The sequence below is a fragment of the Chiroxiphia lanceolata genome, chromosome 1 (genome assembly GCF_009829145.1).
Source record: "Chiroxiphia lanceolata isolate bChiLan1 chromosome 1, bChiLan1.pri, whole genome shotgun sequence".
NCBI classification, from domain to species: Eukaryota; Metazoa; Chordata; class Aves; order Passeriformes; family Pipridae; genus Chiroxiphia; species Chiroxiphia lanceolata.
Window position 1 is genome coordinate 137189672 of NC_045637.1, and position 16842 is coordinate 137206513.

The 16842-nt window shown below is 35.1% G+C and overlaps 1 protein-coding gene across 1 annotated transcript in view; it reads right to left on the reverse strand.

Annotated features, from left to right (window-relative positions):
• Positions 1–16842, reverse strand: part of DNAJC1 (DnaJ heat shock protein family (Hsp40) member C1) — a 106647-nt gene that overhangs the window by 61361 nt on the left and 28444 nt on the right. The window contains exons 2-4 of the mRNA XM_032707866.1: positions 7736–7837; positions 6954–7000; positions 472–637 (exon numbers count right to left, since the gene is read on the reverse strand). Coding sequence (XP_032563757.1) covers positions 472–637; positions 6954–7000; positions 7736–7837 — 315 coding nt within the window. The remainder of the gene's footprint in view (positions 1–471; positions 638–6953; positions 7001–7735; positions 7838–16842) is intronic.

Genomic DNA, 16842 nt, shown 5'->3' on the forward strand with positions numbered 1-16842 from the left:
ATGTGGTTTATACTGCTTACCAATTCCCCACTGTTAACAAAAGCCCACAACAAAAAAGCATTTAGCTAAGAAGAAAGGCAAACCAAGTATGACTTTTATACTAATAAAACCTGATTATTTTTAAACACCACTTAGGAGAACCACAGACGTGACTACAGTAGCATATTATTCTGCATCAACAAATGACAGAAGAGTTTTACTTTCTCTTCTTCCTTTCAGTTAAAAACCAAAGGACTATCTCTTGCAATTTATTACCAGTTCTAGGAAAACTAAGTGGTTTTTAGATTACTATTTCTGACATATTAAATATTTCATGCTGTAATTATCACCATTTAAAACATAATCCTTTTGAAATATGAGAAATGCAAATTTAAACAAGGGGAAGTGGTAAAGATCTCTATAACATGCAAACTTCTGCAGGAAATTCAATACTAATAATTGAAGCAAGTTTGATTTATTACCAATACTTACCAGCTGTTTTTCCAGGTAGATTGACCAAACCACAGCATAATGACCCACTGTGAGTATAATGAACAAGAGTAATGCCAGCTCAGCATTGCTCATTTTTCTCACCCGCCTGTAGTAGAACACAGGCTGTCGCCAATCTGGTAGTCCATTGATCAGAATATCATCATACCTACAGTAGCAAACATAACAGGTTTCATGGAGAGCTAAAAATTAAATAAGCCAAACCATCCAATTATAAAACAAAAGATAATCCACAGCGCGCTTGAATAATACGCACACAAAAGACCATTTTGTAATTTTTTTTATTCTTTTTTAAGAGAGCAATGTCTTGTTTTGTCAGCAGCTAGGCTTGCATCTGGAAACAAACAGAGGCCAGAACCAAACGCTTGGGAAATATTCCTAGTCTTTCGCGGAAAAAAAAAAAAAAAAGTAATTCAAATGCTCCTGCAACACTCCCCACACACACACCCTGCCCGTCAAGCCCATCCAAGTTCATTCACTTCTGAAATAAGAGGCTTCAAAAACGTAGATGTGTTCTACCTGCCCAGTAATCAGTGGCCAGGTCTCTGTGATAGAAGTAAATAACAACCCACTAAGTATTAAATAGGTAGCACTAGAAACCCTTTTTTCTTTTACAAATTAAATGCACAAGTGCTGGTGGGAGGGGAGAGGTATCTTTGCTTTTTTTTGGTCCTTTAGTAGCACGATATCCATTAGGTAAAAACCTGCCAGACTTAACATTCATTCAGCGTAAGATATGAACTTAAGTTAGAGCCTTGATATTGATGTTTGAAAACAAAGTTCACCACTTTTTTATTTTCTATTTGAAAAGCTGTCTCCAAAATAAGTCTATTTTGAGACCGTTTAATTTTACTAACACTACTAACCGTACAGAAAACATTTTATGACAATTTGTCTGTTTTCCTTCACACAAATATTTTGAAATATCATAGTATGTCTGGGGTCTTTTATTTACGGTATATAATAAATTTAAAAATAAACAAACCACAGACATGCAAACCAGATTTTTTTAATTAACTTTTCAGAGTAAAATTTCAAACAAAAATCTCTACAGTAAATTCAAAAACCTGTATGTTTAAGATACACAACCTGTTAACCTTAAATTGAACATGACTCATTACATATTCTAATCACACCATTTCCAGAATTAAATCTGCACTGAAAGGCCTAATTTGGTGCAACACATTGACCAAAATATTTTAATTAAAAATATTCTGAGTTAGTCGCGGGCCTAATTACAGGAATAGAAATAGGGCCTATATTGTCATGCAGGTCAGTAGAACTCAGTAGTAGGTTTTTCTCAAGTAAATTGACCAATCCAGGAATAATAGCGCAGCTGCTAAACTGCCAGTCTTGACATGTAAATCAATTTAAATGCAACAACTGCACTAGCTACTTTGATAGTTATTAAATTGATACCTTGGAGATGTACTAAAAAAGATTCCACATGCAAATTCATTTTTTAAGCAGAAAAAGAGGCAGTGGTTTTCAATTAAAAAATACACTTTAATTTAGTGCATATCTAGAAAGCTGACTTCTGATAAAACATTTGTTCAAGTTGTCACCGTTATTTCTATGCAAAAGATTTAACACCTCAGGATTCTTCTGTGTTCTGAATGCTACCAGAAGTAAAATTCATATAACAAAATTCTGTCTTCGATGACAACTACAAGAATACGAAGATAAATATCCATTATTGTAAAACTTGAAATAGTAACTTCTTTCCTTTCCTAGTAAGTCAAAATGAATTAGCTACTGATGCCTTAACACAAACTCTGTTCAGAAAAATTGCGTAGGATGTTATTCCAAAACTAAAACTTCTACTTTACTTTTTTTTAAGAAATAAGTAGAAGTTTTAGCATTTAAAAAATACTAATGCATTTACAAAAGATTTTATTGACAATAGAATGTTTTTAGAAACAAAACCATTTTTTTAAAAAAATAGGTTCATAACAAGGTTTCACATAAGATGTTCTTTTGAAAGCTTCAGAAAAATACATATAGAAGCAAGTAGTTTTTTTAATACTACTATAAATTTATTAAGCAGTTGCCTTTCTTATACACTAATGGTTGTTAACTGACGTACTGAAAAAGTGGCCACTGATTAAATAAGGCCCATATATGCCGATGGTAATAATACAGTAATATGTAAACCAAGATTTCAAACTAATGTTTGGCAACCATATTCTATTATAAATTATCTGTTGAGAAAAAATAAATTAAGACAGCAGAGTCTCTTGCATTAAGCGCTTTAAACAGCACTCGGTATTTACCAGGCCACGGCCGCTGTTCTGAACAACAGTCTCCAAGGATTAAGTCTCAGAATCAATGCTCTATTGATTTTACTATCAATGAGCATTATGGCTCACACGACTGGCCATTTTAAGGGAAGATAGCTTCTATTATAACCCACTTTTTAGAATATATACTGTTAAAAGATAAATCACTGCTTTCAATAGTCATTAAGCTCTGTATTTGAAAAATAAAGATATCAATGATTTTTAGGTTTTCAGCTGGAAAATGATCCTACTGAAACTCAGAAGCTTCCCATAATTTTTAAATCTTGATTTTTCAAATTTATAATGTGGTTTCATTAAAAGCAAGTTTCTCATTAAAGTATTTCTTTATAGAAACTTATATTAACTATGAAAGACAGTTAGTTAATCTGTGTGCATCAAGAACTACATTCACAATTAATTACAAAGCATTATTTTGGCAACCTGTATTAACTGTAAATCTATGTAAGGAAAAAAAAAACCCCAAGCTGAAAAGAAAACATATATCTGTAGTATTTTTCCCTAAAACATATGCACACAGAATAAGGCAAATTTTTTACACATGAGTATGTCTACCAGTTACCTCTGAAATGCAGCGGACAACAAGCTGCAAAAACCCCAAAGCACCCGTACAAAACAAAAAGACAAAAACAAATCCCCACTTACAAGTATGTTGAATATTTACTTTAAAGCTCAGGATTCTATACAAGACTTGTTAGTCTTCTAAATAACAAGTAACAAATTGTAAGGCTATTAAAATTTCTTTCTTCTGTAAAATTTCACAAAACAGTTTTTAGAACTCGTTGTGAATCAATTACACTGCAAGAAAAAAATCCATTAACTGTAGTAACTAATTACAGTATCACCTATTTCAATATAATTACAATTTACTTTTCCCTTTAAGAGAGCCACTTCATTTCATATTTCAAATTATTTCAGAGATCTGATATCATTTATATACTATAACCTTGAATTAATGAGATCTATTCTGAACTACGGGAAGACTGCACTGCTACTTTTTATTTTGGGGGGGCCTTTTTTCCTCAAGCTAGCAAAAAATTCCAGTGTGGCATCAGTTAGCACAATTTATACCTATGAATACAGACATTTAATTATAATGAGAACTAAAATAAACACCTTTCTTACTCTAAACAAGTATATCTTGATTCCTTTGCAAATGCTTGCTGTAATCAAGCCCACATTGTTCCAGAGGATGGGCCTGGTAAGTAATACAGGCTCCTTAAAATGGTAACAAACAGTGAAAATAAAATCTAAGATTTTTGCCTAATTACAATTACCAGAAGTGCATAAGACTATCTATTTTTTCATAAATTAAAATAGTCAAAGGCTAATAAATTGATTTAACAATAAACGCATCTATCTCTACACACTCTAAAGATAAACTTTGTAGAATTTTACACTAGCAAAATACACAGTGTGTACACAAAACAAAAATTTGTGTTCTGCTGCATGGATGTTTAATGTCAAACAGTGCTACATTAAACAGTGCTGCACATACATTTACTGTTAGAATATTTGAATGTTTTGATTATGTATCACTCCAAGTGTGACGACAAAAGTACTAACACATAATACTACTATATTCTGTAGCACTACTAATGATATTAGTGTACCTCACAAGCAACTATAACCTTCTCAAGAAAGCAAACCACATTTTAAAGCCCTATACTGTAACTGTCAGTAAATAGAACATTTTAAGAAAGGCTTCTGCCACCAGATAAAGTAAAAATACACTGATGGTTTTAGAAAAATAATTACATGTAGCTGGCCAACAGATCCACCTTTTTAGAACACTGTTTCTCTACTCACACAAACAACACCTTTGACGTTTGCCAAGATGTGGAGAAGAGGTTTTATTGTTTCAAAGTGAGTTCATCACTCATTCAGCGTAAGACCTTATTCCTGCCTTTGCTGCTTCCAGTGTCTGCACACACAGGACCAATGCTGCATTACATCACTTTGGAGATGAACAGTAAGAGGCAGGTACAGTTAACTTCACTACAGAAGCAGAAGCCTGCAGCTCACTCTTCTCTCTCAGCGGTGCAAACCCATGTTCCAAATCATTTAGGTGCCTAATTGTGAAGTCATAGCTCAACTGCCAGAATTTCTCACCAACCTGTAAGAAGTAGAACTAATTTCCATCTCATCCTCATCAGGTCTTCAGGTCAGGTTTAAAAAAAAACCCTCAAGAAAAGAAACACCCAGAGAAATTTGGCAGAAAGTCTTGTTACAGTGTCTCTGGAATGAGTATAAAACTGAGTTAATAAGCCCTGAGAGACCAAAGGTGCATAATTTTTCCCCAGTGCATGAGCATCACAATAAACTTCGAGTCTCTTCAACTAGGTCCATCACCTCACATAATGTAAAGGCAAATATCAACAACTAAAGTAGAAAGATTCCAAACAACAACTCCCCACTTCCCTTTGCTGTAGAGTTGCAAGAAACCCTCCAATTACCTTACATGAGAAACCATATTACAGGGAGAGCAGCTCCTACCACACTTACTAAGACTTGTATTAGAGACGTGCTACAACAACGCCTTACAGGACACAGGACAAGCCACCCTCTGTTTATGAGCCCAACAGGGTTTATCATTAGACTATGCAATAAACCGGAACAACAAAGGTTTTCTCAGAGCAGTAAGACCAGATAGTTCTGCTCAACATGTTATTTCTAAACTCAGTATATTGTTTCCAGAAAATTCTCTGAAAGCAGCACTATTTAATCCACTACATTTATATTTATTAAACTATAGAATCAGTATCATCCATATATCCACATTGTGCAAGAAAAATACGACATTGTCTATGTGCAAAATAAGTTACTGACAATTAAATCAATCTAAGTTAGAACAATCTACTGCTGCTTTAACTTCTCATTTGTAATCACTGCTGCACTTATTAAGAGTAGTTGGGTACATTAGTCACGCTTGTAACGTATGCATGGTTTAAACCATAACTTTTACAAACTACTGCATCACAGTTCCATGCAAAAAGCTTCTACTACAGCTGCAAGGAAATTCCTACAAGTTCCATGATGGAGCTAAATTCCAGAGATGCAATATCTCAAAGTGTACAATGTAAACAATGTTACAAACGAAAAGTTGGGAAGATTTGGGGGGGGATAACTCACTTCAAGTGGTCTGAAATCACTTACCTTTTTTTTTTTTTTTAAATTTCCTGAAGTGTAACTTCACAATGAAATTCTCTTTAGAGGGATGAAATAAAAATACAAATTTCCAGAAGTGCTTCTATGAAGTACATTGTCATGACATTTGAAGAGGAGATTAACAAAGTATATAATCTGTAGTATAAACCCCAGACTCCTGCCAAGATATCTACAAAGCCAAAATCCCTTCAAGAAATGTCTCATAAAACTGTTTGAAGACTTGCAAGCTGAAAGATGATTTATTAAAACTCCAACCCAAAAGCAAAACTCTTTTTATATCTCCGTTCTCCTGGTAATCATTGGTTGAAATGCCTATTTGTTTTAAAAAAAAAAAAAAAAAAGTTCGAAATAGTCTTCCAGAAAGCAGATCAGCCCCAGGTTTTCAGTTCTTTATGCTATCCCTTTCAGGTTCTCTTGGAACTGCTCCTGAAGTAGCAAGGACAACTAGCATTTATTAAAAAAAATATGCTACATATATCAAAGTTTATAATATTAGAGAGAATACATCTTAAAGAAAAAAAAACCCTATGAACTAAGCAACAGAAAACAATGCTGAAGATGACATACACTGGAAAAAAACCCCTAAATATCATGCAACAAACCTGGTATTGACACAGGGAGGTATGATTGACAGTTGAATCGGTGGCCAATATTTTTACCACAGTTTTACCACAGTTTTTAATAAAATAAGCAATGATAATTGGCACAACTGAGAAAAAAAAACTGTTAAGAGATTTTAAAAATTGCTTGAAATAACAGCTGGCTTTTAAAATTCTTTCAAATACTAGTTTTAAAGGAGAAAAAAAGTCTGTCATGCAAAAATACCACCTTCGCCTTTAAGCCACATAGAATCTTTAATTAAACATCTACCTAGGAATTACAAACTCGAATTATGCAAAAAAAAAAAAATCATCTGATGTGTTACAATTAAGTCAAATAGGACTTGAATACAGCATTGGTATGAGTGCTTTATTTAAGAACCTGTGCAATTTAACTTACGTCTGCCTCCTTTCTTCATCCTTTAAAACCTCATAGATGGCCACCAACTAAAACAAACAGAAAACAAACACACACAAAAAGACTTTACTTTATGATTGAGTTTATAAAGTTTGAATAGTAGTATCATATTTACATCTGCCAACGAATGACCTCTGCCAATTTTCACTTTTCCCTTCAAGACTAAGAAGCAAACCCAATATGCAAAAGAAACAGTGACATATTCATATACAAAGTGTCATCAGACACGAACAAGCAACTCCTGCACAAGACTTTGTCCCCTCCTCACATTTGTCAAACTTATTTCAGTTACATCTTAAAAACAGGTATCATTTTTAAGTAGGTATCATTAAGTAGGCTGTATTTAGTCATCAGAGCTACATTACAAATCCATGTTGTTTCTATAAAGATTCAAAGAGTGAAAATTAAATAATTAAAACAAATAATTTTCATTAAATTATGCCTACCTAGGTCTTGTGTTGAGAACTGATCAGAAATTTTCCACACTGCTTTTGAAAGTGCAAAACATATTTTCCTCCTAAGAGTATAAGTATTATGTTCAAATTATTTTTAATATACAGGTAAATACTAAATCCAGGCTATTCAACAAGTTAATTCCATAAAAGTGTATTTGGTTTTAGCATAGCTACATCAGGGGAAGTGTAATTCAGTGTTTAACTTATTCATTTCAAAGGTGTACCATTATTCTTACTAAAATGACAACATCATAAAAAAATTTTGATTCTATTTGCCCTAAAACTTCTATTGCCACACAATGCACTTACTTGCCTAAACTGTGTTTCCGCATTTTCATCTTTATTCTTATCTGGGTGTAAAACCAGTGAAAGCTTTCGATATGCTTTCCGAATGTCTGCAGATGAAGCATCCTGGAAAAAAAGGAAAACAAAGCAATTTGTCAGAAACTGATTCCCTGAACTTTAAGATCTGAAGACAGCCAACCAAGTGCAGGAACTAAGGAAATGTACTTTGAGACATCTAACAACCAAACCTGCAACCACCCCAGCCTAAATGACTTAACAGTCATTCAGCCCAATTCATCTTTCATTCTAACTCCCTTCATTACCATACATCCATTACAACGACATTTGCCAATACTTCCAAACACTTTCTTGCTTAAAACCTAACCCAGGCACCTTCTGCACCATTTAAAAGTTCAAATGAAAACTGAAAATTATTGCATCTGCATATCTTCAAGACAGACATAATTTCAGCAAATTATGCTCAATTTCCCAAACTCAGGACTTGCTAAGAACTCTTCCCTTATTAATATTTACATGCAATTCACTCCTAATAGGACTTCCATTCAACTTCAGCTTCACTATGTCTAAAGAACTGCATTTTTCTAAAGTAGCTTCAAATTGTGGTCTTGGAGCTATACTGCAGCACTGACATCAATCTATACCTTAACCATTATAAGAACTGCACACATTTTAGGAGAAAAAATAAAACTCAAAATGTAAAATGATGTACCAACTTAGCTGCACAAATCAAGTTTCTGGGTTAATGACTGCTATTAAGTACATGCTATAAAGATATCCAGAAACAAAGATATCCAGAGTTGTATTCTATGTTATATAGGTGTTACCCTCACCAGAAGATCCACAAAGCATCACATGTCTGAGGCAACATTTTAGAAATGAACTCTTTACCTGACAATTTTTATTTCTTGATTTTATTTATATTGTTCCCAAGTATAGTCACTCTCTCAAAATTACAGTGTAAATAGGGATTAAAAAAACAACGAAACCCAGATCTGAATTAGCTGTGGAACAGAGCTGAAACAAGATAATAATTAATGCAATACTGTAATTAGTCTGTCAGGCCTTTTATTACAAATCATTATTTTCATTTTAAAATTTTCAGTTTTATAACATCAGGCTATTACAATGCTGTATACAAGTTTGGGCCCAGAGTGAATAAAAAAGACTGAATGAGGGGAAGGAGAAAAACAAGAGGAAAATGCAGAATTTGAAAAACTCAGCTCTGAAATTATATTTTAAGGAAGTTGGTATTATCCCCTAATACAAGACTGGAGTGCCCATAGTCTCTTGTCTGTCAAAGGAAGATGCTTTTATTACTCAAAAGAAGATTTTTCCTGAAAAGACCTCATATGCATTTTTTAATTTTTCCATTTTCAGCAGCTACTTCTAAGGCATGTGCACACCAAAGCAGAATTCCTCGCTGAAGTACCAGTTTGCTTCCAGCTTGATTACTGCCAATGAGTTGTTTCAAATTGCCATTGTTTTATAGGTTTATTTTTAACTTTCAGTTAAGGGGAAGGAAGAGACAGTGACTAAACATCTATTCTAAGCTCAAAGAAACATTAAATTCTTGAGACGTAGACTTAATAGAATTACACGAAATAAATGTGAAAATGTCATGTAAAAATATCTTTTAAAAACTAGGGATTGAGACCATGATAACCTCAACAAATGAGTGCCTCTAGACCACGTACCTGGGATAAACAACCACAGTTTACTACTTTTCTACCACGCACTTAGATGCTTGGTATTCTTTTTGGAGCACTAACGAGTTGTCCCACAGTGCTCTCCCAATTACTTCAAACAACAAACAAGCAAAAAAAATTACAGTGTTTTCAGCTGTATCTGAAGAATTTAAACCTTAGTTTTATTTGGGAGCAGCAGGATTATTTGTGTAAAAGATCAAGACAAAAGGTAGTTTATATGTTTAATGCTTAAGCAAAGCAAGAGATCCCAAGGCAACTCTGAAATAATCAAGTTGCTTAAATATTTATGTTGCTTCACCTTGAGAAGTTGAAACAAAAAATGTATAAATTCACAAAAACAGATTGTTCATCTTAGCTACCAGAAATAATATAGAGATTGTTTTGTTTCCCCTCATCTACCAACCCAGTCAGCCACTTCATAAACAACACGGGCTTGTCTTCAAACAAAATATAATTATTTAAACACTACTGTATCAAATAAAAGGAAATAGTTTACTGGCTATGGTTTTAGCTAAACTATGAAAGTGATCTTTATCACCATATCAGCTGATTGTAATTAAGCCCCTAAAAGGTTGAAGAGGGTACAATAAAATCAATAGATAATTAAATATGGGATGTTACTGTAAATTATTTCATTACAACTGGCACATAGGAATTTCTAAAGCAGTAATTCTGCCTGCTAAGCAACTCTTCATAATACCACCCAACACAACATTGGGGAATGTTGTATGTTCCAAACATTTTCCTAATTAAGGCTACCTACAGGTAATGTTAGGCATCTTCAGGCAAGGTTCCAGATTCTCCAGGACCTGCCCTCGACAAAAATGGCTGGTTTTTGAGAAAAGCCTCTCATCACTACAGGACTTCCTAGCAATGTAGGACTCTAAATAAACTATAAAGAATGATTATTTTCAAACTAATGAAGAAACATCTCCCACCTGAAATCATCTGTTCTAAGAGACCATCATTTATAGCTACCTGGCTCTGTTGGCCACCTTCAGTAACATCTTCAGAAAGGCAGAGCAACATAACACAGAGTTAAGAGTCAGTGTTTTCTGCAGACTAAGACATTATTTTACATATTAGGGCAGAAGTCCAAAGACTAGAGAAAGCCATGATCACACTAAAGTTCTGTTTGTTTTAAAGAAAAAGCTCAGGGAACATGTTGGATGGCTTTGTTTAGAATTTGGAAACCTTGATCTCAGTTACATCTAGGGAGGGAAAAATAAAACCTGTATTAGGTACCTCAGTTAACAGCAGAAGGAGCTGGTAATGTTATAGACAGCAAGTGCATTCACTGATTTCTCCAACACTGCTTCAGGTTGGCAGATTTTGCCACCAATTAAGGCAAATGAGCCTGTCACAGTGTCTCCCTCATGTGGATACAAACATCTCACGAATCACCCTATTTCACCTATCTATCCTTCCAAAGCAATATTGTGCCATCATACTTCCAAGGTCGACCATCTCTTTGTTTTGGGCTAGAATTACTTCTCAGAAATACCAAACTGCAAGTCTATATTTAGGTAGGCCACAGTCTGGCCTCTTATGCATGCAAATATGCAAGTATTCACGTGGGAATTTTTAAATTCCTAACACTCTATTGAACAATCAGAGTATCCATGTGTCTAGTTACATGACCTCTAGGTAGAAGTTAGAAGTTCAATCTTCTACATTTTTCACATAATCCCTTACATTACAAACCAGTGTTTTAACACACAAAGTTACCATTTGAAGGAATCAACAGAATGTTAAAAGTTAAACACATTTCTTAAAGTTCTCTGTTGGACTTATAGATTTTTGCCTCAAGGACAATACATGTCATATTCAAAGGGTGGGGGAGAAGAGGAAACATTCTTCTCACTATTTATGACATCTACTTTTGGCAGCTTGTTTAATTCAGACAATGAAAAATACATTACTAAATTTTATTTTACTCAGCATCCTTTTCATACTCTCTAGTCTTACCAAGATAAGTTCTATCATTACACTACAAATACATACACAGAAACACAGAAAGAATTTTTCTCACACCCCCCCCCCCAAAATCTAAATAGCCATTTGCCTTCTATTCTTTTAAAATTAAATTATTGCTGAAAATGCACAAAGATTCAAATCTGGTCTCCTCCTCTGTCTATACAAATTCAGATTCCCACTACAGACTTCACTTCCATCCTTACAATAAACAGAATAACTGGTGTCGTACACAGTACAAGTATACTGTTCCATTGCCTTCTATTCCTAATGTAACTATGATTACTAATGAAGCTAAAAAAAAAAAGCCTCATTGTGGTCCCAAGACAATTTTGGTGAACACATAACATATCAGATATTGCCATAGGCAAACAGTGATTAGGTCAAGGGGAAAAAATAATCAATGTCTACATAGTTTTCACTTACCAACATACACAATTCAAAATCTAAATTGTTCCCTTGAGTGCAATGCAGTTATACAACAAGACTTAGTTACTTACAATTTAGCAACTGCTTCTAATGCAGTAAATGTGCTCAATTCATCTTGGGTTTTAAATATGCCTGCCAATGTCTTCAAATAGGTGGCAGTATCTTTATTAGCAATGGGAAGGCACGTGGTCCAGGAAACAAGTCTGCAGATAGAAATCACATTTCTACTCGCAGTTTGTCCAATCACTAGTTAATGGGTGAAAGGAGAAAGACATCAGTGCATCTATTTCATTGCAGTGCTGCTGAATGATGGAGTAGAATTTTCCACAGCCATGTTACTGAAGCTATCTTGCAAAAAGTGACAGTTGTATAGAGCACCAGCTTACTATTTCAAGTGCAAACCTGTAAGTAACTTCAGTGCAGGCAGGCCCTCATGAGGCCTTCTTTAGCCTTCCCAAATTATAAATCAAAGTTACATAACACTTGTGTTTGGATTTTTATTTTTTTTTGAGCATTCAAATGTATATGGTTTCTTCAACAAAACTATTTCATTCCGTACTTTCGTGTAGAAGAAGGGGTCTAAGCCACTACTTTCCTTCTGGTAACCATCAGGCATACAAGTTGAAGAAGAATGGTACAGAAAAAGAAACAGAAAGTAAGCTTTGCAAATTCACCATCACATATTTTTCTTCCGTGATTTGAAACTGCAGGATGCACAGGCTGTCCCACAGAGTTCACAAACAAGCAGGGGCAGATACCAGACAGAAGCTGCCACCGTCTATTAAACACTGTGTCAACAGTGCTACTTTCTACCTGTTTGTCTTCATGTGAAGTTCACAGAAAACTAATATCCCTAAGTGTTAGAGAACAAGCAAACACGACTGTAGGTCAACAATTAAATATTCCCTGTCCTCATTCCTTAAGCAGCATCAAGGAACTCAATGTGATCCCCTCCTTTGTGTCTCATTCTCATATGGGGACAGAACAGTGACCACTGTTGCTCCACAACCCTTCTCTAGGTAATTCTTAGGATGGAAACCATATGGCAGCAACCCTTCTTCCAGCCTGATTCTTCCCCTCACGCTGGTTCAGCACAGGCTGACACACACCTCTTCAATACCACTCCCGGATTCGCTTCACACATATTCACTTCAACCTGGTCCTAATTTAATCTCCCATGATCACATTAGTTCCAAGAAGTACACCTGAGTTTGCCAAGTCTGCACTTGGAAAAACATTTATGAGGGAAATAGAATCTTGTAGAAAATTCCAGAGGTGGGAAGGACCTGCTGGCAATCCTGAAGAATATATATAGGTTATACAGATATATGTGTAAAAGACTCCAGGAAAGGAAAACAAGTGTCTCCCAGAAGACCAAGCATTATCTGTGAACTTTCATAGTTAATAGATACCAGCTGAGTTTTGGCTTAAATTTCTCACTGCATAACCTTTGTTCAACGACCCTTTATTTTATCCAACTTCTTTCTAAGACACTCATCTTTTCCAGGGATGTAAAATGGGTGAAACTCAAATTTGCTGCTTGTCTACAGATGAATGCCCCGAACATACGCAGGCAGGAGGAGAGATCTGCTCTGCTGCAAACCCAGCCATGTGTCTCACAACATTCCATTGATTTAAACTGAATAACAGCACAGCAGGGAAATACATAGGAACTAAAAATAATGCTAAAAAGGTGTTTTAATGCTTTTTTATTTGCTAAGTTTTAAAGCAAGTCATGAAATGAAAATGAATACAAACCAGTACAATGTATTCCTGTGAGCTTCTGATAACTGGCACAATCCCTTTCCTGGCATGTTTGTTTCCAGGGGAGTGTGTCAAATGAAAGACGACTCTCTTTTCAGTCTAGCATGCCAAATGAATGAAAATTCTGCTGCCTCATGCTTGAGAAACCAAAAAAAGTGTTCTCCTCAGCACATGTGCACAATTACATGGGCTTGGGTTTTCTTGACCAATTTGAACAACAGTATTTATACATAATTTTTTTCTTCATTGAAACTATTTCATGCTTTTACATTTTTTTCAGAAACTGATTACTTAGGAAAAATTAGATTGCCAAGAGAACACTGTCATGTACAACCATAAGTTATGTTTTAACATAAGCTTTGTCTCTGAGATGCAGAGAACACTCATCAGCTCCCAAAATTTTAAAAATTACTCTTCAAAATCACAATGGATAGAACTTGTGAAACAACAGCTGAGGACATTACTCAAGCCAACACTAACTAATTCAAAATCCTGCCTACTGTTATATTTTATTTCCACTTAGTTTTCTATTCTGGTAGTTCAAACAGAAGGAATGAGTAGGTTTTTTATTTATTTCACATCTTTTTCCACAAACACTATTACATATTTATTTTTATTCTAGTTCATATATGTAATTTATTGTTTACATATTTACATGTGTTATATATATATTTTATAATATAGTTATATATATTTATATATACCTGTATGTATTACCTTATAGGCTTAAGAAAGTTGTTTCTAGGGAGTTATGTTAAAAATCTGCCTATTGTATCAGAAATTTCCAGTCTACCGCTCTCAGATAAAAACATTACCTACAAAACTCCCAATCCTGCAACATATTCACAGGAACTAAATTGCTACAAAGAAAGACCACTGCTCTTACAGTCCAGGCTGGCAGAGAAAGCAAAATGTAGAGTCTCCTACAGTGCATTTCTTGCCCCACACTTTTGCTGCTGGATAACACAGCCTGTGGATTTACAAGAGAGGTGACGCTATACCCAAGGACAGCTGCGTGCGGTCCACACTCACCACTGTGGAGCACCAGCATAAGGCAGCAAAAATTTGGGGGTGTTGGATCAGACAAGTTCTGACCCTCCCCACAGTGTAATGCCAAAAATATACTATTTTATTGTTTATATAGTTTTCTTGCTACACTTCTGCTTTAGAATGTTTCCAACTTCTTTTCAAAGGGTAAGGAATTAAAGGAAATCAGAGAATCAGGAAGGCTATATCCATACCAGAGCTTTACCCCTTCCTCCTCCTGCTATTCCTGTTCTCATTACACGCTGCCACCAGAACCGACGTTACTGACTCATGCTCTGACACAGCAAGCCATCTTTTCAAATAACTGCTTCCTAGATCTCAGTTTAAGGTAGTTTTTGGAGTGAGATTTCTAATGACCACAGATTTAGGTCTTAACAAAAAACAAATATCTAAATAAATAAGTAAACTAAAGCCCCCAAAAATTGCTTGAGCTACTAATTACTGAATTCCTGTGTCACCTGAATGGTTACTGTCACTTCTGTGACTACATCTTTAATTGCTAAAACTTTTCATATTTTTTAAAGGTGTTTATTACTCTCCCTTTTGACATCCAAAAAATGAGGAAAGGGCACTCAAGACAGGATATAGGATGTATAACTGAATATATTATAAAGCCATACAAGAAGCCAACAGAGCACAATTACTTCCAGCACAGAAGTTTTCAAAAATCTACCTGTTATTTTATGCATCAACACAACATTTACAGGGTAAAATAATCCCCACAGGCATCAACTTCCAGAATAAACATTAACTATTTATTAGCAACTTCCTCAGCCCTATCGGCAGCTAAAGACACCAATATATATGCCCATACACCCACACACATCCACCTTATATATTTTTATACATATACACATGCTAATTTCAAAACAAGGTGTAAACAAGCTTACCTTTCCAGCAGCACTTAATACTTATACAATATCCTAATTTATATTCGTAATTACTGCTTAACTTCTTAAAATATTTTAAGTACACAGTTAAATAAGCTTGGAAAGAACAGAGTGATCATTTTTATATGTGACTTAAGTAATGTTTTTAATGTACAACCTTTTTTTAAACAAATTACAAAAACATGGGTATCACAAAGCTTCTCTTACAGGTGCAAGACAAAGTGGAAAGAAAATAAATAATACCTTGAATAGTTAAGGGCTCTAACTGTCAAAAATTAAAAGGTGTATCAAACAGAATTTTATGAGGTTTGCCCCAAGACCACACTCAATATTTTAGCCAGCAAGCTGAATTATAGAATCGTGTTTAATCTGGTCGTTAACACTAACCTGGAAAACTTACCAGATGCAGTCAAAGAGAACTAGAATTTTAAAAGATCTGGACAAAATGGACAACTGCTCTAAGAAAAATATGACATTATTTCCTAAGTGAAAGACTAATGGTCTACATCTGGACAGAATTCATCAACTACACAAACACAGGATAGAAAAAAGCATTTAGGCAGAAACAATCAGTAAATCACAAGCTGAGCATGAGTCAGTGGCATGGTGCTGCCTCTCTCTCCGTGCAGCACAGCGCCGTGACACGAGCAGTATGGCAGCGAGCGGCCGTGCCATGTCACGCAGCAATTGTAAGACCTCAGCAGATTGCCGTGGCCAGTTCAAACAATGCGACTAGAGAGAGCCATGAGCCTGCTCAGATAAGAAACAAACAAAAAAATCTTACTAATAGGGGGTCTAGGAGGAAAAAAAACACAGTGACTTGTTCAGAGAAACTGAAAGAACGAGAGTAACTTAAGCCTAAAGAAAAGGTAGCTGACACCAGGACATAACATCTTCAAATACGTAAAAGGTAGCTTTAAAGAAAAACTTGAATAATTGCCCTGTCTGATCTACCAGGGCTAAGCACTATCCGTTAGATAGCAGCACAGGAAGATCCAAGTTAGATACCAGGAAAACCTCCTAGAAGCATCACTGGCATATCAGTGGAACAGATTGATGAAGTCTCCTTTACAAGCAGGTCTTGCATACATATATCAGGCGTGACTTAGATTTAACCAGCTCTGTCACAGCAGGGTACAGTAGGTCACGAACATTCCTGTATTTTAGAATTTAAATATCCTTTTGATGATCAATTTAATAATTGTTCTCAAAATATTCCAACTGGATTTACTGCACCTGTTTATGTGGTTTAAAAGGTCCTGGCTGAAAGACAGTATTCTTGTCACACTGAAGGTGACAG